The sequence below is a fragment of the Parus major genome, chromosome 3 (assembly GCF_001522545.3).
Source record: "Parus major isolate Abel chromosome 3, Parus_major1.1, whole genome shotgun sequence".
Taxonomy (NCBI): domain Eukaryota; kingdom Metazoa; phylum Chordata; class Aves; order Passeriformes; family Paridae; genus Parus; species Parus major.
Genome location: NC_031770.1, coordinates 3,449,828 through 3,476,631, shown reverse-complemented (window position 1 = coordinate 3,476,631; position 26,804 = coordinate 3,449,828). Strand labels below are relative to the sequence as shown.

The 26,804-nt window shown below is 39.0% G+C and overlaps 2 protein-coding genes across 4 annotated transcripts in view; both read right to left on the bottom strand.

Moving 5' to 3' along the window:
- LOC107201521 (protocadherin Fat 4-like) overlaps positions 1 to 5,556 on the bottom strand; it is a 36,560-nt gene extending 31,004 nt beyond the window's left edge. The window contains exons 1-3 of the mRNA XM_033513179.1: positions 4,508 to 5,556; positions 1,697 to 4,373; positions 181 to 252 (exon numbers count right to left, since the gene is read on the bottom strand). Of these exons, the coding sequence (XP_033369070.1) occupies positions 181 to 252; positions 1,697 to 1,766 (142 nt within the window). The 5' untranslated portion in view covers positions 1,767 to 4,373; positions 4,508 to 5,556. The remainder of the gene's footprint in view (positions 1 to 180; positions 253 to 1,696; positions 4,374 to 4,507) is intronic.
- Positions 5,551 to 26,450, bottom strand: KIAA1841 (KIAA1841 ortholog). Of its 3 annotated transcripts, none has more exons than XM_015620879.3 (21): positions 26,289 to 26,450; positions 23,166 to 23,331; positions 21,114 to 21,300; positions 17,897 to 17,990; positions 16,681 to 16,919; positions 15,776 to 15,834; positions 14,991 to 15,151; positions 14,075 to 14,161; positions 13,844 to 13,954; positions 12,127 to 12,250; positions 11,808 to 11,960; positions 11,448 to 11,623; positions 10,972 to 11,071; positions 10,463 to 10,495; positions 9,713 to 9,812; positions 8,637 to 8,731; positions 8,489 to 8,520; positions 8,330 to 8,403; positions 7,613 to 7,701; positions 7,166 to 7,254; positions 5,551 to 6,755 (listed from the first exon to the last, which is right to left on the bottom strand). In XM_015620879.3, the coding sequence occupies exons 2-21, from the start codon at positions 23,313 to 23,315 to the stop codon at positions 6,719 to 6,721; spliced, it is 2,190 nt and encodes a 729-aa protein (XP_015476365.1). In that variant the 5' UTR covers positions 23,316 to 23,331; positions 26,289 to 26,450; the 3' UTR covers positions 5,551 to 6,718. The 3 variants fall into 3 exon arrangements, with proteins under 3 accessions (XP_015476365.1, XP_015476366.1, XP_018861500.1); XM_015620880.3 differs by having other exon boundaries at positions 8,489 to 8,517; XM_019005955.2 differs by lacking the exons at positions 21,114 to 21,300; positions 26,289 to 26,450 and adding an exon at positions 23,514 to 23,531.
- Positions 26,451 to 26,804: the final 354 nt, after the last annotated feature.

The window sequence follows — 26,804 nt, the reverse complement described above, 5'->3', positions numbered from 1 at the left end:
GGGGTTACATTTATTTATTCCACTAAGTAGCATTTCATGTAGGCAGCTGCTACATCAAGCCTTGAAGACTGTTGTAAAACAATTAATAATACACAGTCATAAAATACGCTCACTACAGTGAAGCAATAAAGTGTATTTGGGAGGAGATCAGACAGTTCTAGGTTAGAATCTTGATTTTACCTGTATATCCATCCAAAAAGCTTGAGAGCACCAATGGCCTGGGTGGTACATCACAGTCAATACGTGTGGTTTCTAAAAGAAACAGAAATGTCATGTACAAAGAACACAGAGAGACTGTGTCCAGAAACAGTAGAAGGCAAATAAGCTGATGTTATGTAAACCCAGATGCACACAGAGGTTCAAATTAAGCTCCAAAACATTTATCATGGTGGCACCTTGAAGAGTTCAAAGCAGGGAATAGGCAAACATTGGTGTCCTGGAGCCAGTCTAGGGTTTTACTGCCTGACAAGAGTGAGTCACTGCTCTATCGTGTCCTGATGAGCCATTTGTGGAAATCATAACTGAAACTACTCTTGTACCTTACCCTGAGATTGTTTTCTGCTCCCAAGACAATTAGAAACACAAAGCTATTCCTCACAGAATCCAGGAGATTAGGGTGAAGGCACATTGGCACATTTACCTAAAATTTACTCTCCTTAAACTTTTATAGAAAAAGCCCTTTTGGAGTATATGTTTCCTTTTCATGAGAAGTGGCTTTCCTAAGTGGTTTCTTGTACCTCAGTTACCTCTCTACTTTTTCTCTGTGTGACAAAAGTAACAGACTTTTTTTTTTTAATCATTAAGATCTGCAAACTTATACACACAAAATCCAGAGGTCTACCAGAACTTCTCCCCATTCCCTGACCAGAATTCAGCAGCAAAGCTTCCAGAATGCAGTCAGACTCTTGTGGTCTCACACCAACACTAAGAATGCCCCCAATTCCTTATCCTTGCCATCCTTATGGATATTCAAAGGAACATTTGGTATAAACAAGTAGTGGGCTACTTTTCCTTGGCTAGGTAGATGCAGTCATGTCTGCATCACTTTATATGATCTCATTTTTAAGTGAGCAGTGGGCAGATTTGCACACAGGTCACTGAATAGATTCCTAATGACTATTCCTGGTCAGCAGCTGCCGGTTATAGGTTTAATTCACCACCTCCATCTCTGAGTATGCTAAAGCCTAGGCTCTGGACCAGTGAAAAAAATAAAAAATTGGAAGTTTTCACTTTCTGGAAGCCTCAAACAGAACTTTTAGTGAAGTACTTATCAGTGTGAATAGCAGAATTAACAATGGTAACTATTCCAATCTCATTTAGCTGAGCAGCAGCAGCAAGGAATTCAACTGATACCAACTTTAAAATTATCTATCCTCAGACTCTGCCTCAGCATAGGTATTAAATTAATTGACTACTGCAGATATAAAATAATCAAACCCCCAAAAGTTAAATAAAACTTGTAAAAACCCTTATAAATAAAAGAGGACGGTTTCCACCTGTCCATCACAGTCCCTGAAAGCCCACACACTGTGTCCAATGGTGCCAAGATTGCTTGTTTAGATATTATTTTACCAATAAATCAAAGCATTTGGAACTCTTAGGTTTGTGATATGCATGAATTTAATAAATTCAATTTAATTCCATTCCAATAAAAGCAGTAAAATACTGAGGCATTTATAAACGTGACAATACTCACTTTGTGCATCGAGACAGAGGAACGTAACCCAGCCGAACAAAGCGAAAACCAGAGCTCTGGAGAGAGCCATGAGCACTGCAGGAAAAATATCCAACTCAAGGCAAAACCAGAGGGTTGTTTCTCATATAGAATACTTGCAAAGAATCATTTGTTATATCATAGGTTAGTTATTATCTTGACCAAATGTTTCACCAAGAACAAGGCAAAAGACTGGAATAAGCGTCTGAGAGCAACCAACAAACTATATAATGTGCTTATCATTTTCAGCTTATGAGATCAAAGTCCTTTTGGGCAATAAAAGATAAACCAACAAGGAAACCTACATCTGTGCTGTGACACAAAATGAGACAAATGCATTTTTATTTTAACATTCCAACTGGGAATAAATTAGCAAGATGTCCTGGCCAATGTAAGAGAAATGTACGTATTCCCTGAGAAAGAAAATTAATGGGGTGTGGCAAAAGGCAGAGGGACCAGCACCGTCCCTTTTCATCTCATAGTGATGGCAGAGTATCTTCACATAACTCTGTTCCACAAGGAATAAATCCAGAATTCCTGTTTGGAAACTGGTTACTATTTGATGTGGTGAAAGCAGACACCTCTGAAGCACGTCTAGTATTTTACAGATACTACACACTGGAAATAAGTGTAGCAAAGCAGCTAAAACATTTTACTTCAGTGAAATTACCTAAAAAACACAAGCAAAAAACTCAAACCACCAATACTTTCAGCTTTTAGAAAACTTCAAAGACTACAAATGATGGAAACAAACTACATGATTAAATGTATCACTTGTAGGTACATATACCTTTAATTGGAAGGTGCAACTGATTACACAGCAAGGAAACTGCTGCCAGCCCAAAGTCTTTTTATGATTGTGCCAGCAGGTTTGGTCACCGTGGACACTAAAGTAATTACTGTAGGCTGAATGAGAACACAAAATACAATAAAACTACATAAAACAACTAAAAATAAAATTACCATTATGCTGTCCTAGCCTTGAATAGATGAAATGTGGGAGCAACTCAAGCAGAATCAGCTAAAGAAATATCAAAAGAAGGTCAAGCATGTGCACCATGTTTTTTGAACAAAGGCCACATGCAGCAGTGATTAGACCTTCAGTGGTGTTATTTATTGCTGGTGCCAATCTCAGGTAGGTAATTTTCCTCCTTGGGCTGAATTTTCCCTATGTCTGCGATGGCCAAGCCTTTGCAAGTTCATACAGCAAAGTAGGAAGGCAGGTCTATGCACAAAGAAGAAGAAAAAGGAAAAGGAGTTCCCTTACAAAATTCACCAAACACCTTCAGGCTATCACAGCCAGGCCAGAGCCTACATAATCTGATATTTGTACCAAAAAGTTCTAGCAGCAAATCCTATTGACCACTGGAAATATTCATGTGCTGGATGCCCTAATCCACTAATGAAGACCTACTTTTGGATATCCCAAACCAGAGGGAAGGCAATTTTTTTCTCTGGGAGCTCTCTTAGCAAGAGGCCTCCCAGAGAGCTGGAAGCTCAGCCATGAGCAGTGGTATGAGACCTTAGAGGATCAAACTCCAGCAAGATCTCCCACATTATCCATGGGGAATCAGCCCAAAAGCTGTAGGAAGAAGTGTAGTGTACACAAACCCCTACAGGCAGGTGTATGATGAAAACTGCTGTTGAGATGCAGTACAACTCTGTTAATTCTCCCTGCAACAACGGAGGTTTTGCTATGAGAGTCTTGGTCCAAAACAACAGCAGCACATCCCAAAACTTAACACTCAATGCCCCTATGATTCCCAAAGTAGAGGAGCTCACAGTCCTGTTAAACTTTGCCAGTCAAAGGCAGGACAATACCCTGACCTCAGGGACACGGCCATTCTGTGCTGTCACTTGGCCTCAAGCCTGGAAAAGCCTTTGGCTGCTTTTATTTATAGATACAGCCAGGAGGGGATTGAATAGATTGAATAGAGGAATAGATTCAGTATTAAATCTATTCCTTTGACAAGATAAATTTAGCATAAGTCAAGTCTTCTTTACCTCCTCAAAAATGGGACTTGATCTTGGAGGCCTTTTCCAACCTAAAAGATTCTGTGATTCCTTAATTATTAAGAAAGAAGCTCAGAACACAGTGGTACAGTTTCATGAAGGCTAGTTTTCACTGAGCTGCAGGAGGAATGGCTGCAAGGTCTGTGTGCGCTGCTCTCTGGGACATCAGGAATACCTTAAGGTGTTACACTGGCCTGGAGTGGGGAGGGAGGTACCTAAAGGGAAGCAGAAATTTCATACAGGGGCTCAAGCAAGTGTTTGATGCACAGGAGCAGTTTCCCAACACAATCCCATATGTCTGAGCACTCAACAAGAATAGGAAACAATGTTTTTTTAAAAATTGATTCCCTTCTGGCCAAGAGAAAGGTGTTACTCAGTCACATCAAACATGCCCACGCTATTCATAGACTGGGGCAACCATATGTCCACACTTCTCCTAACACAACATCTTTTTCCCTTGGGGCCATCACTGAAGTTAAAATTCTGTCCCTTTCTCCAAGATTTCTGGGAATCCAGGAAACAGGCACAGCTCCAGAGTGCAGTAAGTTCATTTATACCCACGTGTGACAGCAGGATATAGACTGTAGCCTTCCCAATATCCCAACTGCACAAACACAGGACATCCAAGACATCCATTTAGCAACTCCTAGAAACAGAATCATGGAAACAAATTGTATTCACAGATTTAACAGATTGTACCATTTAAGCAATCTGCACTGTGGCAGTGTAAAGCAAAGTTAAATGTTTTTTAAACATAGCTTAGTCTGGCATTTTGCATACTTGGGTCAGTTGTAGTGCAGCTCACTGAGGAATTTTTAATCCAGCTTCAAAACTTGATGCAGATAAGAATTCTTATAAGTTCTTGTAGATTTGGAGTAGCTCTGCATTTAATGATATCCTGTTCTTGACAGATAAAAAGCCTGCATGAGGATGCTGCAATTTAATCACAAATACACATGCATGATTGAGACCATCAAACAACATTTATGCACATACTTAGCTCTTAAAAGCATCTATAAAAAACTCACACACTTCTTAAATTAATAATGTTTATTTCCATTAAACCAAGACAAATTTTCAAAATTAATACAAGATAAAAATTCAAGGTGGTTGGCATGGAGGAAAAAATATAAGACTGCACATCATGTATATTATTTGTATATGGTCAAAAATATTTTTGAGTAAAACAATACTGGCACGTAGAACTGGCACTTCCCCACAAACAAAACCAGCAGAATTTTCATTTTTCTTCTAGTCAGTAGTTCTATGAAAACTAAACACACACACATGCAGCCTGCAACTTTCATAGCCAGGTTTACCATGGCAATTTGGAACAACCCTCTATCAGAAGTCACAAAATTGTAGAAAATACACTTTTTCTACTGCATTTTTCATACCTGATGGGTTTGATAGTATTTTCAACAATCAGTTTTCCAACATTGACTACAAGTGCTTCAAACTGCATTAGTACTTGCAAACAGGCCTGAGCCATTCACAAAACATTATTTATTTGATACAGATTAAAGTACTCCTGAAAAATTGCAGCTCCTGTCCAAAATCAAAGCCACTGAATCCAATTTTGCTTGGTGGTTTCACTGGGCTCCAAATTTGCTACAGCATTGGACAAAACACACAAGTAACACTGATTTTTAATTGTTTCAATAAAACTCTTCCACCTTGACAGCAGTATTTTCAAGTATTGCTATCCTAGTCCTCTAACACCTACCGAAAATCATCAAGAAACAAGACAAACCAAAAAAGCCCCAGGGGAGAGAAGAGCATTTCGACAAATCTCCCTCTCCTTAACCCACTCCCACCCTCCCACCCAGGAACTTGCTGACTTAATTCCAAACTCACAATTTATTGTACAGCCAGGAGTTGGAATAAGCTTTCCCTGAGCTCTCTTTCCACTTGCTTCAAAAAGTCAGAACTTGTTTCCTTGAATTCAGCCATCATTATTATTGCCATTTTCTCTGCTAATATGCAATGTATTTTCTAGGCAAGTTATTTCATTTGGGTAGCCCTGGATTTGTATTCTATTGCTCCAAATACAGAACTTGAAAGTGCATCTGACTTCTAAACAGTATTAATCAGGCAGGTTTCAGGAAGTAACTAGACCCAAAAGATCTACATGCACAAGCCTTTGTAATGATACATTTCTGTTGCAAGATGCAGAATTAATAAGAGATCTGCTCAGAAATTTAGAGTCATAGCATCAGTTAGAGATAGAAGTGCTTTGCATCACAAGGTTTGGGTTTTAGAAGGGAACAAAGCACTGTCCTGTGCAGGAGGGGTCAGGAATTGGGATGGGTACAGATTTTATATACAAGAAAAGCAAATGGTTCATATGCAAGGTGCAATGATGCACCATCATGGCATTGAGAGCATCTTTGGAGGTCTAGTCCCTACCTGCTACCCACCTTCAGAAGAGTGGGAGTTGTGTGATGTACACAAGAAAACCCCAGAACTGCATGAAAATTTTGCTTAAACTAGTCTAAATCACAGGTATTGTCATGGACTTTAAATGCAAATCCCCAGAAGACTGACCTAAAATGTACCATCAAATACAACACAATATAAATACACGAGGAGACGGGTTAATGCTGCTGACTGCATTCAGAATTCAGTAGTCTTGCTTTTTCCTTTTCAGTATTTCTAGCATACCAAAAGGCATATTTGTGTCTTCCCCCATAAATAAAGTTAGTCTGATAATTTAATTTTGTAGATTTATAAAATATTTTCTATGCAACTTAACGCAATAGCCTAAAAAAAGCAATTAAATTTAACTTTAAGAAATAGTATATTTACAATTAAAATAAGTACAGACCTTATAGGGTTTGCATTCATTTATAGCACAAAATAATTTACAAGGCTTAAAGTAATAAATAAGTCACTGGAAAGCTTTGAGAGATGTGCATTCTCCATATGTCAGAGTGCAGTGGAGTTTCAGGAAGCAGTAATGAGATCTGGCTAAAGTGTGTCCATGACTCTTTATGTTGGACGACCTTGACCAAAACGGGCTTTGGACCTGGGTTAAAAACACACAAGAAACATATTTACATTTTTAATGCAGGGTATTTTACATTATTAATGCAGGTTTTTGATCTGTGGGGGTGTTTTGATTTTGTTTTACAAGGTAGAAGAAGAACAGGTTAAAAGTATTGGCTAACACTTTTCTGGTTTTCCCTAACTTCCTGAAACCCAAATGATGTTGGAGCTGCAGTGAACCTTCCCCCAGGTCCAAGAGTTTCATTCTCCCAGCTCTACTGGGAGACAAAGGGAAGCTTTCACACCTCATATAGCTTAACCTGGTGGAAGCTGATCCATAAGTAATGTGTGAAACGAGGCATGTTTTTCTTTAAAATATTTCTTTTAAACCCACCACCCCACACCCCCAAAAATCCATGAGTTTTTCTTGCTTTGATTTTAACATCTTACTTGGGATTCTTCTCAGCATTGCTTTGTCGTGCACTCTGTGCTGAGGCTTTTATCTGAGCTTCAAGTCTAGAATAAATGCCTCCTGCATACTGGAATCCAGAAAAAAAAAAATTAAAAAATCAAGTTTTGACATGATTTCAATGTAATCAGTGACAATAACATTCAGCACAACCTATGGCATACTTTTGCCCATCATTACAATCCAGTACTGATTTTTTTTAAACCCATTCTATTTTCCATGAGCGGTTTTTAAAAGCAGTGACCTTTAAAGATTATTTTAAACTCTAATTCTCAAAAAATCATGCTTGGAACAAAATGAAGATTGATAAAATTAATTCTTCAGCTTAAGTATTTAATAGATGTTATTTTAATTGGTGTTTAATATTTTTGTTAACCAAGGCTCACTTCAACTCTGCAAATACTACACTTTGCCAGGACAAAACTTACTTCTTTGCTATCTTTGGACTTGACTCGATCAAGGTCTCCCAGTCTCATTTTTATTAAGTGCCCTGTGATCTCAGACATTCTTCTTTGATCTGTCAGAAATAAGAAAGGATATTTAGAATAAAGGTTTTCATGGCTACTGAACACAAGGAAGAATAGACACAGACTTTAGTGATACTGGGTTTGTAATTTTTTTTTAGTTCATATAAAAATCTTGAACAACCAAGATCCTAAATCCTGCTGAATCCTCAGCAGCCTTGGCAGATACCAGAATCAGCCTGAGGCACTGCACTGAGATCAAAATCTCAGGAAGTGGTTTTCAGGCAGAGGATTTTTAAAACAGCAAACTCGAGCAAGAGTCTCAGGAGAGATTAAAAAAGACAGAAAAAATTAATCCAATTCTGAATAGTTTTAGTCAGACTGGGAAAGAGATGGAAATGGATGTTTATTTATCTGCACAGACAACAAATGCCACAGGGATGCAGGAAAGAAATATCTGCATATTTTTATAATCATCAGATGACACAACTGCATCTCTGTAGGTTCTGTGCTGACATTCCAAATAAAGCACATAAATCACACAAACACCCCAAATCCCATTGCTGTATCTGAGATTAAATTCACCCTACAGGGGTGTAACTACATTTTAAGAAAATTAACTGGATCATTTTCTTTGCATAATATTATCTTTATAAAAGCTAAACTCATGCAGGAACAGACCATCTTCTCTTTGAGCATCTTGGTTGAATCTCAGGGACCTGGAGGCATCCCATTTGTTCTGCTGCATGCTCACACTGCAAGAGAAAGGTGCACACACTTATCAGGCTTGAAAGAGGGAGATACTAAAATGTGTGGTAAAGGGCTTTGAAAATGACTCACATGAACGGAGAAACATCTCGGGAACTTGACTGCTGAAGGAAAAAAAACCACATTTAATATGGTTTTCTAAGGTCAGCTCCAAAATTTAGAGAAAATTCCTCATTACTTAAGCCAGCCAGAGGGCTTGGATTCACAGCTGTGATTTTACCTTATCAGATGGCTTCTCCCTTTTCTGAACACTAGGTGAAGAAACCACTTTCTTTGGGTGCCTGTAGGATTTCTTTAATTTCTCCTTTCTCCCTGCTAATGGAAGAAAATCTATTCATACCCTCAGACACCTGGAATTTCTCAACTGCAGAGCTACTGAAGCATTTTTTCCTCTCTATTTCTTTCAAATAGTGTAAATCAACAGGCTCTTTTCCTTTTATTAGTGTTGCAGGCATGCTAACACTCATTACTCAGATGCTTTTTCTATGAGAAATATACAGAAACTCAAGTATGTTTTTAAAATACAGAGTGATTACACATAACAGAACAATTTTTTTACATTTAAAAATAAGTTCATGTACGAGCTAGATTTTTGATCATATTAATTCAATGACTAAATTCTGAGCAATAGCAGATCAAACAACTTTAAATTTAAATTACAAACATTTTCTTTCAAAACTTATATAATTTTTTAAACTGGTACAATTCTAATTGCCCTTTGAGTAAAGACAAAAAGAACAAAGAACTGCCTCTCTTCCAATGAATCATTAGTAGGGTGAAGAGGAGAAGTTGCTTTTTGGCTTTCCATGCTCCTAAACCCATTACCACATTAAAAAAAATTAATTAAAGTCTTTTTTGATCATATAAAGCTTAGCTTCAATGCAGACTCAACTTCAGCTACATTAATCAGTCATTCCTCCATGTAATCAAATGACAAATCTGCAAATTTTTTTTTTGCATGTAAAAACAGCCATGTAATTTCTACCTTTTCTTCCAACATTTATTACATGAAATTTCATTAATTTGAGGGTTTCCTGCAAAATAAGTGCTTAATAATTACAGGGACTTTTCAGACATGAATAGTTTCAGCTTGTCATGTTTGCCAGGGATTTTTGATGGCACTGAGCAGTCAGATAATTTGTATCTAACCACAGAAAAACTAGGGATAAAATTCAAGTAACTTTGTGTTTTATTTTTGAAATGCCTAATATTCAAAATCTGCTTACAGAGGACTTCTGCTGCCTCAAATCCCTATCTGATAACTCCAGAGAGGAGGATTGTAAAGACTTGATGTACCTGGTTTCTTGCACACTTCTTCTTCATCCCCCACTTCATCCTCAGTGACCTCTGAGCCCGTGGTGTACTCCTCCTCTTCAGATAACAGTGATTGCTGTTTCTAACCAACACCAGGAAAAGCCAGAGATTAAAAGTGAGGCTGGGTTTCTATTAAATAATGATTTAATCTGTCTGGTAGGAGCTGCCATCCAGTACAGTTCCCTAAGTGACAAAAGCGTGAATAATTTCTAACAGATCAGCACAGAATTATGGAAATGTTCAGTAATGAGCTGTTTGCATTTTTTGAATGTACACTAAAGTATACACTATATATATAGTATACACTAAATATACAAACACACTAAAGTAAGTGCTAATAAGTGCCCTGTAATGAGAAATGATGAAGCTTAACAATGAAGATGTGAAGCACCTCAGACCAGCCAAGAGAGACAGATACTCAAAAACTTGGATTTTGATTTGTTTCTGTCAGCCTAAAAAAATATTAATAACTGATGCATATAGTGCTAGTGTGGTTTGTTGCCATTTCTAAAAACATTCAAAGGAATTTCTCATTTATATTAAAGCCAGAGTAGTATTTCACACATACCATACTTTCTTATAAAAACTGTTGCTATACTGCAAACTCCAAATTAAAGCAAAAAAATACATTTTTTGTCTCATTTGTTAGAAAACAAGACAAAAAAAATCAAAGCTAGTTCTCTGCTAGTGCAGAAGACCAAATATTTTAAATCAGTAAAATATTTTACTAACCAGCTGCAAAGTCCAGTTCTTCAGAGACAAAAACTGTAGTCAGAGAGAAAAAGGCATATAAGTTAAAGAACTAATAATAATTAAAATAATAAAGTGAGAGAAATTCTAAAAATAGGACTAGTAGGTTACAGAACAGCACTCTACACTGGTAACTTCCAGGCCTCCTCCCATCTTAAACTCTAAATTTTGGTGGAATGACTAAACCAAACCAGGTTGAAAAACAATGACCAATTAAATGCAGTCAATTCATGTTTTAGTGAAAGTAAGCTTAGCATTAAAAATATTTACAGCTGATTTTTTTTCATCAAAAATCAATCCACAGCAGGAGGGAAGCTTTGTACTGAAATACTTCCAGCAACACAGGAAAAGTTTTGCTTTTTCACCAACCAGGTACTTTGTACCGACTCTATAGTGCTCAGCCAGTGTTCATTTTTATTATAAGTTCTTGAAGAACTTCTTTAAAGAGTCCTCATTATTAGAAATCGAGAAGGAAAAGCATCAGCACTCACAGCATTGATTTCTCCAGTTTTGGGGCCCCAAGGTGTATTTGGTTCTACAAGCACATCACATTCAAGGCCTTTGTCATCACCAAGCCCAATACCAGAATCACTTTGAGAGAAATAAATAAACCAAAAATAAATATTTCTATTCCACTACTTCAGAATCAGTCTCAATTTACTCAACATGTATCAAGAGAGCAGACAGACCTCCAAGTCAGCCACCTAACATTTTAATAGCAATACATTAAAATATAAAGATCACAGTGAATGCTTATGGAGGTTGAGTGACTAAAAGCCTTCTTGAAAAGTAAAAGGAAAAAGTTCTTGTTCTTCACTTCCCAATTTCCAAGTAAACAACCAAAAATAAATTACCCTTAGAATGTCCTATGACTCATTTTGAAATGGGAGAGAACTCAAATATAACAAGGACACGTGTTCACTGTTGAAGGCTAAGTTATTTCAGTAACACAATACAGTGTTCTTACCTATTCTCATCCTTAGTGAAAGGAACAACTATAACATCTCTATGATGCAGCAGATCATTCAGGATCTGAGCAGTCTGAGATGGCAAAGCATCCTCCTCTTCACTTTGAGATGGCAAAGCATCCCCCTCTTCACTTTCTGGAGGTAACTCCACCATATGATCCCTCACTTTGCAGCCCTGCAATACACAGTGGCCAAAGATCAAATATTGGAGTTAATGGGAAGAAGTGATTTCAGTCAGTACAGTAACAAAAGCTCAACTTCTGAATTACAACCCTCACTTTGAGAAAAGGTCAGTTTTCCTAACATACTGTTGCCCACCCCACCGTGTGTCCTGCTCTTTTAAAGGAGAGCTGAAGTACCTTTGGGAGGGTTGTAGGGTCAAACCGAAGAACTTTTTGGTTACAACAGGGATACACTCCCGTGCCTGTGGAGCCCAGAGCACTTGCTACACCTGGATAAAGAACCGGCTGCGAATGGTACTGGCAGTGGGAGAACTCCGTGCACAGGAAAGACTACATTAGCAAAAAGAGAGGGAGAGGTGAGATGACCTATGGAAGTAACAATTGTGCGCTATAAAGAATGTGTACCGAGCTTTATTACCACATTTTTCAAACTGCTTTAATCCCTGCTTCACCCCCCAAAAGTCACCCACCACAAGCCAAAGTGAAATCACCTAACCTGGTTACATCTTGAGCAGGTCAACCAGTTGACAGTCCCCCAAAGACGCCAATAAACATCCCGCCAGGATTTCAGTTCTTCGTGAAGGCCAATTAAATACTCATGCACTTCCCAGGTTTTGTCTCTGAAAAAGCAAAACATCAGAGTCTTGACTGTTTTGATGCTGCCACCAGAACCATGAGGTGGAGAAAGAGCAGAAAATCTAGAAAGCTTCCAGTAGTTATAAGAGGAGGGATGATAAAGATCTTCTATCTATCTGAAACACAACAATAATTACTTAGCTAAGAAATACAGTTTGAAAACACAAGCTCGTGCCCTTTTGATGAAGGTGCATACCTGGCAGTTGTAGTCTTAAAAATACAGGACTTTGTTCCTTTCTTGGGCTCAAATGAGATACACCTCTTCAGAATTCGAAAGAGGATATGCAACTTGCAGTGGGGCATGTTATCTTCAGAAAGAGCAGATAACATTTCCTCCCAATTTTAAGCCCTGGCCTGGACAATTTTTATTAAATGTGTGCCTAAGCTAGACTAAGCAAGCAGTATTTCCAGTGGGAAGTTAGTTCTAGGCACCACTAGAGGACCAATAAATAGAAACCTATTTTTAAATCATTAAAGATAGAACTGTATTAGCTCCTGAGCCTGAATTCATTAGTGGGCAGCATCACTTCTCAGTGAACATATTCTGTGTAGCAAAGCATCATAAGTAGCACAAGGCAAATAATTAGAATCTAGATAATCCTCTGAGTAACTTTAAAGCCCTGCACACTTATCTGCTGGGAATTGCAGAGCAGCCACATACACTCAGCTTAAGTGAAGTAATACAATTAATGAATTTTATGTGACTAATCACCAATGACCTTAAATAGGTCAGGACAGGGACACAAGACTTGGTTCTATGTAGATATTAGGCAGAACTCCAAACCTTGGAATAACTGGTGGGAGCTGATATGGAACTGTTTTGGTTGTTCTGAACAAAATGGATCTGATGAGAAAGGTGTCCTGTCATTAATCTCCCACCATCCTCCTTAGAGGGGGCATGTGGGGAGGGAGGGAGCAGCAGCTGATCATGGACTCATCTTCATTAACAGGAGAATCCAGCTGTTCACAGCCATGGATCAGGCAGACAAAACTCAGTTAAACATTTGTGCCAAATGAATCAGGCTTATATACAGAACAGGTCCTGCAAGCTCCTCTGACAAATACTTCAGGAACAGAAAAACAACTGGCTAAGTTTATTTATAGCAGCCTTTAAGCAGGTTGAGCATTTGATCTGACAGTAGAAAGTCAGACTAGAAAATCCTCTTCAGCCTTTCTTTGCTGACATGGTAAGGTCTATCTTTCACTAAAAAAAACTTGCAGAAATACAGTATTTAATTCAATCTGTCATCAACTGCATACACCTTAAAACCATCTGATGTAAGGATTAGCCGAGTATCTTCTATTTAAAGCAGCACAACCCAAAAATAGCCCTCCCAGTTATCATGGCTGCAGTTTTCCCATTTCCATTCAGCAGCAGCACTGCTGAATGGATTTCTGTAGTACATCATCACAATCACACCCCATTTTTTGCTAGGTAATACAAGAAATTGAGATGCTTCATACACGCTTCACATATCTGTGACTTAATTTTGTAATGTATCTGAGTATGTAAGTATTTCTAAAATCACCCAAAATCAGAATTGAAGAAGCATTTTATATATGTACATATTTACTACCTTATATGAACATAGACAATATTCCCATGTTGGTCTATGTTGATTTTTCCTGGTACACAAGGAATTCTCCTTTCAGTTTCTTTGGTTAGCAGCTTTTTACATAAACAACACCTAGATTTATAAAAAAAAAAAAAGAGAAAGAAGGAAAGAAAAAAGCACTGGAGTAAGAGCAGGTCTTCTAAACACAGGGACTGTCCTTGTTATTGAAACCACCATATAAAAAGCCCATACCTGTATAAAGTTGCTGCATTTCCTCTAGAATCTGGATTTACATACTCTGGATCAAACAGTCTCTCAATCTTCTTGCAGAAAAGTTTACTATTAATGACAGCAACACAGCTCACCCATTAGAAAAAAACCTGAAAATTGCTTTATGTATAGTGATATTAACAATCACATTCTGATAAACAAAGTCATTCACAGAATCTAGATTTTAATATAATTTTCCTTTAAATCATCATGTTAATCTCGTTTTTACACAAAGTTGACAAAAGTGATACTTTGATTTTTTTTTTCTTTATTAAAATGCTTGCCAGTGTTAGCTTCCAGCTTCTACCTTAACTAAAAGACCTTTTATTAGTGAGTATTGCTGTGAAATTGCACTTCATTCTAAAATTAAACCTTCATCCCTATGGACTAAAATCCTCCCTTCCTTTCACCTTGCTTGCCTGTTAGTCTGCACTCCAGTAACTGGCCCTTATCTTGATACTGAGCTGAGGTCCTGATGTTTGAAAGAACATTCCAGCACAACTATTCAGCCTCCCAGCCATCCTGAATTCTAAGTCCAAACACCCGAGTTCACAGGATACTGAAGCCAAAACATTCTCTACCAATAAGGAGCATGTCATCCCATAAAAGGTTTCTCACCCTAATCTTGGCTCCCATGGGAGAATTCAAGAATAATTCTCCCATGCCATGCTCCTAGTGTGGCCTTTCCTTTTGCTCATTTCCTGTAAAAGCTCTTTCCTTTTGCTCAAAATTTTAATATAAAATTCTGAACTCACACCATTTTATCCTGCATTAAAAATACATTCCATGAGAATATATATAACATACAATTTCAAACTTCACAGTCTTAGGTGTTATGAAATATGATCCCAAAGCTCAACAGCACTTCAGAAGTGTATTACAGGGCAAAAAAAGTTACCTCTTAAATTTGTCTCTTTTGTCCTTCAGCTCTTCCACCTCGTTGTGCCTGAAGAGATCAGCAATGTGCGTAACAAGATTAGCGTTGATACAGTTCATGTTACATGGTGTGGCTACAATAGCATTCATATTTTTGTGACAATAATGAATACATTTCTCTACCTAGGAAAAATAGAAATATGAATGTTAAGGAATTCTAGACAGAAAACCCCCATACTAATTGCTTCAAGATTTTAAGTGTGATGTTTTGGAAAACTATTTCAGTTCAACTTAAAAATAAAAAACAAGCCTCAGATTTGCCTAAAGGAGACGCTGAATTAAGATTACTTAGTCTATGTTCTCCTCCAAAAAATTCAGTAACCTTCCAATTGCTTGTTAAAATAGAAGCACAAAACACATGGATCCCAACTTCAACATCTGTGCTTTACTGTGGGTCACCCCAACGACAGAACTTTTGACAAACATTTTAACAAAGTCAGCAGTTATTCCTTATACAGAGCTGGAAAATCAGATCCTAAATTGCAGGCATATCATTCATGTAAAAAGGATATAAAACAAGCACTCTAGATCACATAAGCACATTTAGAAATAATTTAAGTTTTACTGCATCGAGATTCTGCAAATATTGGAGTACTGCATGGAATAGGAAAAGTGTTAAAAATCTCAAAATGTTCTCATTGCAGCACCTGTTTATGTAACAGCCAAAGCACAACAAACAAGCTGTTAAGACACCTGGTAATTAACTGTGCCCTCATGCCAGAAAAATCAATCTTTCTTAGTACTTACTAAGGAATCCATCTTCAAAAACTCAGAAGAAATAAGGATTGAGATGACATTTGATGGTTCTAGAAGGCAACAGAACAAAGGCAGGGGTTTTTAGATGGATTTTTTTTTTGTAATTTCATATCCCATCCCTCCCTCTTCATATTCAGCATCTGTGTTAGCTATTATTTTAGCAATCAACTTGTCATTCCATCTTCTAGTATACAGAACCTTTTAACCATCTTAAGAAATAATTTTTTGATTTACCATTTCAGTGGCCAGACTACAATTATAACCTGGAAAATTTGTTAAAATCGGGAACCTTATTAAAATTAGAAAATGAGGCTTCACAGGGACACAATGACTAAACAATTACATAAGATTATCTTCCATCTGTAGCCATCACATCCAGCTGAGATTTTTTTTCAAGATAACCTTCACATTGCAAGTTATAAACAAAGAGAATAGTTACATTTTAAAATAAGTGGTAGCAAAGGCTCATTAAAAAATTAAAAACTTGTCTCAAAATCCACAAAGGCTCTTCTACCATTGTATTGGATTTCACTGAAATTGTAGAAAACGTTGCAATTGTACCAACAAGGAGCAGACGGGAAACAAACAAACCAATCATCAGCACTTAAAATCTACCACTCTGTCCTTGGTTGGAAGAAGTCTGAAGAGTCATAATTAAAGACATCACACCCCAAAATATATTAGGGCTTTTTTATTGCTTCAACTTTCAGCATGTTTCCTCAAAGCTGTCAGTGCTGGCAAAGCAGAGCCTTCTGCTGAAATGACCAGAGGATCTCTGTTGCAATACTCTAAACAACATACAACAGTCAGAAACAGACTGAGGATGAACTGCATCAAAACCATTCATCTTCAATTAATACAGAACTAACGAGCTAAAAGAAATTATCTGCTTTTACCTAAAGTAGGCATTTCATTAGCCTCAAACTCTTTGGAATTCCTTTTGACATATCTTATCAGCCAGTCAAAGATGTGAACGTCACAGTGCACGGAAATGTCCACCTCCTCCCAGCACTGGGCATCCACTGACAGGTACTCAGCAAAGTATTTCATCTCTGAAATCAAGAGGTCTCGAGGACACACAAAATCTTCTTTGAGGTTTTTGGCTTCATCACACACATGGATCACCATATTCGGCCTCGAAAGAAAAAAAGCCGCAAAGCAAATTAGGAGCCTAAGCCAAGCAGGACATCAAATCCCAACGACCTCATCTCCAGTTCTGTCCCATGCATTGCCACCAACAGGGTTTTATTAACAAGGGGAAAACAAATTGTGGTTATTAACTATTAATAGAAACTATAGTTGAATAGGTGAAGACAGAGGCATATCCTCTACAGATAATCAGAATGATTTAATTAAGGGAGCAGAAATAGAAAATTTCTAGCTCCATTCCTCAGTTTTGTTACCTGTTTGTTATAGGATACTACCTGAATTACATGGAGAACTTATTTTTTCTCCCTTCTTAATTTCTTTCAAAGAATAACCAGATATGGGTGCCTAAATCACTGAGGCACCAAGAACAGTAACAGCAATTTTTATCAGTGGAAATTAAGAATTGGTTTATTGCATATTAAAAATCTCTATTTCTTAAGAAATGCTCGAAGCTAGAATCAGTAAATGCTGTCTCTACAGAAAGATGCTTAGGTATCAAATATTATTCTATGTGTAATTATATAGTGTGGAAAACAGGGATATGTGATGGAATAAAAGTGACCTGGATGCCTATTGGAAGCCATGGGAAAATTTCATTTACAGCTTTCTTTTCCTGCTTTTACACAGGACAAAACTATGTTCAAGAGTATTTTTTAAAGTGCAATTGAGCATCAGTCCTGTTTCATTCCTTTATAAAACCAGGTATGTTTCTCATTCCTGCCACAGCAGTGATCAATCACCCAGAGGAACAGTACGCACAGATTTATAAATATCTTATTGCACACAACACATTCTCAAAGCAACTCCTTGAATTTCTGTAGCAATGGAAGGTTTCCAAACTTCTTATTCATTAGGCTGTTTCCAGCTGTTTTCTTTCTGGTAGTAGATAAATTACAGCAATTTAGACATCTTTTTGTCAATTCTACAATCCCCTAGATAACAAACACACAAAGCTCTTCTTACCCCTGGGTTTCATCAGTGCTTTCTCCACTGTTATGTACAGGACCTTTCTCAGATTCTGAAGAACAGCTCCTTGTGGAGGCTGCACTGGGTCTTCCTTCAATGTAAGGAAAAAAGGCTGCATTAGAACAAAAGCTCCTGACCTTTTGCTCTTCAGCATCTTGGAAATGCAACTGAAGTACGGCTGTCATGGTGGAGCAATGGCACAGCTAGCAACAAATCTGCTTCCATAAGGGCTACTAAACAATCCAGATTCCTGCTCCGAGTGCCATGCATGGGAACTCACAGCATTGCTGGCTTGCCCAGGCACTTGGCTACAAATCCAGATCACTCCTGGCTCAACACTGAGCATGAGACACACTGCCTCCAGCACTTCCTTCTGGGAATGTGACCCATCCCCTTAGCTCTTTTGGTCTGCTTTGTGGGACGTGGCTCCTAAGTCCCTGCCACATCAAAGCTTCTGCCAGGACATAACTTGAGAACAATCCCACCCCTTACCATGTGCCAGCTTTGGAAATGAGCAGCTTGCAAAGAGAAGCACAGAAGACACTTAGGGTGTGTTTGTTTTTGCTACATTTCTCACACATATGGCTTAAACCAGCTGATCATATCAAACAATGTTCAAAGAGAGCAGACCATGAAATTTGCCTGGTCCTAGAGCTACATCACTGAGGTTGTTCCAGGAACAAAGGACAGATGCACTTCAAATAACTGGTCTTCACAAAGGCACTACCAGCAGTGGAAAGTGCACACAACAACCTAGTGAAGCTCAGGAGTTCAGTCACCAAATCCACAGAGCTCTGGATCAAGGGTTAAAACAATGAAGGTCTTCACCAGCTGTGCATGGATTGCTGCCACGTGGAACTTCAGTGATCTTGCTTAAAAGTCAGAAAGATCATTATCTTTTTTAAACAATGCAAGGGCACATATCTGTCTTCCATTAAAAACCCCTAAGGTGGTGATTTTCCATGATTATGCCATTCTCTCAGATTTCTAGGAGTTCCAGAAACATCATCTCCCTTCTAAGTAATGTAAGAGGCTGAAGAAAATTAAGACAGACCTCTTCATCTAATGGCTGAGCAACTACAGCAGACTGACAGCAAAAATTATATGGTGCAGAACACAGCAGTTATGCCCCTCAGGAATGCAAAATTACTGCACTGGAGGCAAAAGAAACAAAACTTTCTCCAAAGGTGCAGCCAAAGGTGGTTGTACAGTTTAGTCTTAGTAAGGCCTTAATATGAGGGAGCACAGTTAACAGAAGGGAGAGATTCACTCCCAGTAAAATCTTGGAAAACGCTGCTCCAGCCACAGCTTTCTGGGCAGCCATCCTCACTGCAGGTGAGGTGGGAACCCTGGGCTGGAATCAAAGGTTTGAGTTATAAAAGAAGGGACTGTGAAAATACATGGTATGAAAGAGTTCTGTCTGCAAATATATTAACAAGTTCATTGTGATCATGGTGAAGTGATTTATTGAAGGCAATAAGGCTGACAAGAATATGCAACACAACCCAATTAATGAGGACATCTGAACTTCACTACGCGTATCTTTTTCCTTCTTGCCACCAAAGGTTACAATTTATTAACTTTTGAAACCTTGTAACAAATACTTTGGGTGACAGGCTATCCTCCCTGCTTATTTACTGTCATGAGATGCAATCAGAGGGACTAACCAGCAGCTTGCCCTGCAATTAGCAAGTATTAAATGGTCTTTTATAACTCGGCCAAAACCAGAATCCAGCTCAGAATGAGTATGGTCTGATTTGCTTTTTCTTGGTGTTACTTGTGACTACAAACAAAGGCAAACATGCCCAAAATTCTTGATCCTAACAATAAACTAATGTGAATAAATCCACTAGGAAGCAATTAATTAAACAAAAAACATTTACAAATAGGATTGACTCAAATCCCCAGTTCTGAAATGTAGAAGTACCTCACAAACACTAAGAGGGCGAGTTCACCCAAGCCTGTGAGAAAAAAAGATTAATTACCCTAATTTCCTATCAACAAATTACACTCAAACAGGGCAAATTATTTATCCAAAGTCACAAAGAAAACAGAGAACAATCTCAGGCTAGGATCTTGTTGAAGGAAACATTACATTAGTGGACTTAGCTGCATAAATGCTCATTACATGTATCACACTGTTAAAAAGAAAACATGCACTAATTGTCTAATGAGTTCTAGAAGCAGAGTTAGCTCCTTAACTGCCTACTGGGAAGCTGCTAATCCTGTAAACAGGGACCTGTGGGTGTCAGCAGCATTTATCCCACATCAGGCATGGAACCACGTAATTGAAAGCTGATGGGAAACACTTTCAGTCGTGACACTCCATATACAGATTTCCAATAACATCCCTTGATTAGAGTTATTAAAAACATTTTATTCAAAGTTCAAACAGCTGTTTTCCTGCTGCAAAGAGGACAGTGAGAGCTGTAGTAAAGGACACTTTAACAGATAACACATTTAAACGCTTCACTGTCATCTTAATTTTTAACACAGAAATTATTTATTCATCACTGGAGCAAATTTCTCATGCAAATGCATTTACCAAGTTCTAAAGTCACTGGAACTTCTCTGTACTGAAAATCAGAGAATAACACACATTTAATTACAACTTCTGACAGAAGTAGTACTAAAGGAATTGTTAACAATATTTGATTGTGCTATGATTGAATTTACAAGTATTGGGTTTGGTCCTCTTCTGCCCAGTAATTACTGGGACACATAATTGACTGAGACACTTTATGGCATCTCAAGATAGTCTTGAAGCATAAATTAGCTACATTTTGCTCCAACTCCTCTGTACCCATTCATGGCAAACACAGGGCTTGTATCTGGGAGAGGAAGGTTTCCCCTCGAGGAATCACCCCCTCAGCTTCCTGCAGCTTTTCTTCACAATACTCTCCAGTTACTTTAATAATGCTCCTTAACCTGACTTCAAATGGCTGTAGGGTTAACAGCACACCACCAAAAATCCTAAACAGAATCCAGCAGAAGGATTTACACCTCTTGGAAGGACAAATTATCCAAAGTACCCAAGCAAACATTGATTCTTAAACTAAACTAATGGCAAGTGCCTTGTTGTATGCATTACATTCATACTTAACTCTCCAGAGAGGAATGACTATTATTCCTGGGCGGACTTAACCACTCAGGACAGAAGCATGCACATACTGATTATCAAAGCCAATATATTTCAGAATGACTAAAAACATACCAGTTATAGTAATGGAATCCTGCCCAATAGCAGGCTCCTGAAACTCTGTCTGTGAATCGAGCAAGGAGGATTTGATGTACGTAGCTAAAGTTTCCACGGGACTCCCACCAGCAGCCATCAGGGGATTATATTGGTTGTCAACAGGTGAACTTCCACTGCTTTTTAGTTCATCAAACCTTTTTGCACACTGTCACAAGATTAAATGATAGGACAATGAAGCAGTAGCTTTCAGCACATTTTTAATAGCTATGATTTGAGATGGATACTGTATTGCACATTTTTGCATGTGAAAGTTATCAGTTACTGATATCAAACTCATAAATGCTTCCTATTTAGTGATATCAGCGAAGTACGTAAATACACAGCAAAATAAGAGTTACCATAATTAAAAGATTCTAATAGAGAAAAAATTAGATAGAACCTGTTTCAACTTCCATTTCCTTAAACCCTGTGATTCTAAGCCCAGTTTTCAAAGAGAAAATATGGGGAAGAGTTTGAATTCTCATTTTGTAACTAGTATTTTTACCATAAACATGGTCAAATGTTATCAAGAGTGGCTATAGTAATTGATTCACAATTATTATTCTTTTACTTTACCACTTCCATTGCAATGTGGACAAAAGGCACTGCTGCTTTCCACTGCAATTCTATGAACTTCCCATCACCTGTTTTTGATGAACTAGAAAGTCTTTCCATTCTATAAATTTATTCTAACACAACCAGAATTATAGGTTTGGTTCAGCAAAGTCCTACACAGAGGTAACTTGCACATACAAATAAATCTACTTCATTCTACAGGTGCTCCTCCTGTGACACAGGTGTTGGGCTTCATTAGCAGCTGTTTTCATTTATTTATTTTGGGTTGAGTTAACAGAGTTTGCTTCATGCCAGGGCCACACAGGGACATCCTTCTGATATCCAGTGTTTCAAATTTGTGATGCCAGTCACACGTATACAAGGGATAAATAAAGGGATAGCTATGCTTTTATGTAACTGCCTTAAACAGAGACTTCACATATTTGAGACATTTAGTTCTTTAAAAACAGAGTAATCAGACATGTACTAATCAATAGTACGAATTAACTTGAGGAAAGGGCTCGCTTACAGTGTTATTTTATCTGCTTAACGCGCACAATGCTGTCTGCACATGGAAAGGTGAACAGCAGAGACGTCCCCAAGCACTCAGCCAGGCACTTGAAAGGCAGTAACATTCCACAGAAGCTTCTACACCCAATCCTTTATTTTTATGTTCGAAATATAAATTATAGCAACGCCCAATAGCACTGCTATAAATGTGAGCTGACACACTTGATTAGGCTTGCAAGCAAGTCAAGACCACTGGCTTGGTTTCTTTCAGCTTTGCTGAATCACAAGGGCAAAAGACTTTTCTTAGTTTACACCCTTCTCAGAAATGAAAATGACAAAATTACTATTTAAAAAAAAAACCAAAAAACATTTCACTTTCAATCCAGAAAGAGAAGTAAGAATGCAGAGGTTCTTCCAACTCTACTCCAGCAAAAGAAAGAAAAATCCACATCTAGAAGGATCAAAAAAGAAGCAACTGCACTCTTTACCTAACAGAGATCTGCAACCCCTCCTTGGTTAGAGCTGGAACAACAAGCATAGAGAAAACTAGGTTTTGAAAACTAGGTTTTTAAAAAGTAGGAAACTTGGTTTCCTTGCAAGGATACTACAACCTGCACAGGGTTAGTGCGTACTGGCATCGTTTCCACACAAGTCTTAATTATGGAGTTTGGAATGCACAGCTACCATTTTTTAAATCCACTTTTTAATTCTTTCTTTCTGGTAATTTTTATTCTTATTCTGTAGAAGTTCTAATGAAAGACAATGCATAAAGCATTTCTCAATGTTCAGGTTCTATAGAAACAAAATAAAACTCCTCACTTCTTTTCAATCTACTGCTTATTTAATATTTTCAATTAACTGCAAATTACTTTAGGAAAAAACCACTTAACTTCAATTTCCTTCCCTCCCCCCCAGAAATGTTTTCTTGTCCATAAAGCATTCAAATTCTTTTATTAGTGAACTCACTTCTTTGGATGTATATCCTGGAACCAGCCTTGCCACACTGTCCCAGTTGATAGGCTGAGGAACACCAACTAGGGAACACAGGATCATATCCAAAACCATTTGGTTGTTGTCATAGGGGAAGTTATTGTTTTCTGAGAATCCACGACTCATCTTTGGCTACTTAAGCCTAGAAAAGAAAGAGTTTTTAGCAAGTCTCACTGCATAGTTTGCTAAAGCTTGATCTACTTTTACCCATAAATTACTGGGGAAAGTGTTTACCACAGCATTAAAGTCAAGTACTGAGGCTTTTTTTGACAAAGTTTACATATTCTCAAAGCCCTGAGGGAGAAGCAGATGTGCAAAACATACCAAACCCAGCCCAAGAGCAGCAGGTATTATCCACAGTTCCTCTGAGCTGCCTCTTTCCAGAGGGGAAATCACACCTCTGAGGCCTCAGAGACAAGAGAACACAAGAGAAAGGCTTCAAAAATCTCAGAATAAACAGCCTAAGTTACAGAGGGGCATTTTAATGTAAATTTACTCAAATTCAAGTACAGTTCCCACAAACCTACTCTCGGCTTTCTCTCCTCTTGCTGTGCCCATCAGCTCAGCACACCTGACTGCCATTATTTAGAAGTCAAGCAACAAGAATACCAGTTTAAGGGCCATCAACATTTCGGAGCCAGGAAACAGCACCTGAATCTTGTTCAACTCTCATCCCAAACACCTGACATTCCTAACTCCTTATTAGCCACGATTAGCAGTTCCAAAAACCTTTTATTCCTCAGCTTCAAGCTGAACACCAGAACAAAGCATATAAGAACAGCAGAAAACACTTCATAAAACAGGATTATATTTAGGTTGGGTGTTTTTTTTTGTTTCTCTAAATGGATTTTATGTATAGCACCAGGGAACAGAGTAAAAGTTCAAAGTACTAATTTGGTTTATGCTGGGAAAGAACTCCAGCCATTAATTAAGAGTTTCATGATCAAGTAACACATGGCCAAAGAGCTCAGGAGGGACTTAGAAGTACTTAATAACAGAACTTAAAAGCCACACACAAATTTTTGACTTATGAAGCAAGAATTATAGATAATTTGAGAGAAAACACACCTAGATAACACCTGATAACTTATTACTAAAAGCATACTGTACATAGATGCTGCTTCTGCACCATCCTCTAAAAGAAAAGATGCTTAAAATACACATAATAGCCCTGATTTTTTCTCCCTCTAGAAGCTGTTCCAGCCCTTTTTTCTGCTTGTTTTGTTGGTAGAAACAGAAATCACAGCAGCAGGTAACTGTAAGCCTTCATCCTCTCAAAAGAGCAGCTGAATTAAATCAGAAGGAAAAAAACCCAGAACCCATTGAGAGAATTCTCTGCTTTCCCACAGTCATGAGATTTAAAAAGAAGAAAAAAAGCCACAAAACAGAAGACAGGTCCTATAGCAAATTTCAAACCATTTTAGCAATTCTGTCTAAATGAAAGCTGCTGTAAAATACACCAAATAGCCAGTTTTAAAATAGAGAGGTCCTCACAGATTATACAAGCCCAAAATTCCAAGTAAAATAGAAGCCACTATCAGGTAAAAGTGGATCAGTCCCTGAAGTCACTGTGTCCTTATCCCTCACCCTGAGAGCACTTTCAAGCAGTGTCACAGTGGTGATTCTGTGGTGGAGACTTCTCTCTGTCAGTGTGCAGACAGATGTCGGTAGCAATTACATTTCAGCCCCTGAACAGCTCCCGTTTCTGCTGTCAGGAGGAGAAATAACCGGGCCAGAACAGGTCAGCACCAGGGGCAAACCCCAGTGATTATGAAACACAGAGCTGACTTCTTGTGCTAGCTCATACACATGGAGCAGCTGGTTTAAAAATATGTTTGGATGAGATAAGTAAATTATGGAGTATTATAATCCCCTGCTTTCCCACCATAAAATAGGCTTAATGCGAGTAAAATTACCAGCAATGTCAATATTCCATAAATCACCATTTTGAGGGCTACTGCTATGGGATGATTACACTGGGTAATCAAAGAAAGGAAAACCTTTTTTTTTTGAAAAACAAAAAAAAGGAGTCTGCAATTTGCAGGGAACAATTCTGAGTGCTTCAGTGGGAACGAGTTTACTACACACCAACCCTGTGGACCACGAAGCAGCCCAAGCATGAAGGGATGACAGGTGCTCTAAAACGTGCTGACACATTCAGAGAGAATCAAGTCTTTGTCTCTCATACAGGTTTCTTTATTTGCTTATTCTGCACATTAAAATACAGTTCTGTATATGCTTGTCACTGCAAAGACAAATGAGGGAAGACAATTACAAGCATACAGAAGTATTTTTATTTATACTCTGGAAAGAGCACGGGATTTCTCTTTGCAGCTTTATACATGACATTCAATATTTGCCTTTTTGTCCTTTAGGAAACCCTGTCGGAAATATAAAGACACGTGCAAGATTCTGTCTCATGCAAGAAGAACTCTCTAAAAGCAGCAACATAAAACCTGTAATAAATCACATCCTTAAGAGAAAAAGCAACTTGTAGAGATTCTCTCTGCTCTGTTACTCCAAGGAAAGCTCAGGTTAACCCCTTCCTCCACTATGAAAATTGGAGAAAAAAAAAGTTTCCAAATTATTTAACTCTGACCAACTCGTTTGAGACGCACAACATAGAAAGATACGTGAGAACAGGAATTCATATTAATACTAGAATTCCAAATCAAGTGGTGCAAAGGATTCCCGAGTTAACTCGTTATAGAAACACACCATCTGTTTCGGGTTTTTTTTATTATTTAAAGCAAATCATAGAAAGTTATTTTTTAATGAAGAAGAGATGAAGAACTACTACCCCTTGCACGCGCACAACCTGAGGGAAGGTGAAGATGGTGGGATGGGCACGAGGATTCCATCCACAGCCCTGAGACGCAAGGAAGTGATGGTGCAGAATGAGGCGGGGGAGAGGAACAACAGCAACTTTGTAGCTTGCCCACGTACCAGCCAACATTAAAAATTATAAAGCGTTTAAATTAAAGAAATAAAAACCGGTCTCAGACACCCTACAAGTGCAGCAGCCTCAGAGCGGGGACACCGACGCCCCCCCCGGGCGCTCTCCACCGGGACCCCTCCCGGGCGCTCTCCCGGGTTTACCTGGCGGTTCCCAGGCGCGGGGTCAGCGGGACGGGACAGGACGGGCAGGGGCTCCTCCTTGTGACGTGCTGGGGCAGCAGCGGGACGGGGGCTCGGCTCCAGCGAGGTCCGAGCGGGACCCGCGGGCGCCCCGTCCGCACCCGCTGCGCCGCGCCCTCAGCTGCCGGCGCCGCCCGGCCCCGCCCTCAGGGGAGGGGCGGGAACGCCGTGAGGGGGGGCGGGCCCCGCCAATGGGCGCGGGGCGGGTGACGAGGCCACGCCCCCTCGCACCGGGCACAGCCAATGGGGCGGCGCGGAGGCCCCGCCTTGCCGCAGTGCAGCGGCGGCGGCAGCGCCCCCTCTCGCCCCGCGCGCGGCGTCCGGTCGCCTCGGCAACGCGCCGCCCCGCGCGGCGTCACGGTGACGTCACGACGCGCCTCGGGCAAGTGACTTCGGTACCGCTCACTGCGGCGGGGGGTGACGTCACGGCGGCAGCGGCCTCGCTCCGTGTGACGTCACGCCGCCCCTCACCCTCCG

What these genes read in the sequence shown, in the direction of transcription:
- KIAA1841 (XM_015620879.3), bottom strand. Translation starts at nt 23,315, where the DNA reads ATGAGTCGTGGATTCTCAGAAAACAATAACTTCCCCTATGACAACAAC. An exon ending in ATTGTCTATGTTCATATAAG is followed by an intron (nt 12,251 to 13,843) that starts GTAGTAAATATG and finishes TTGCTTTTTCAG; the next exon opens with AGACAAAACCTGGGAAGTGC. An exon ending in AAACTGGAGAAATCAATGCT is followed by an intron (nt 10,496 to 10,971) that starts GTGAGTGCTGAT and finishes CTCTGACTACAG; the next exon opens with TTTTTGTCTCTGAAGAACTG.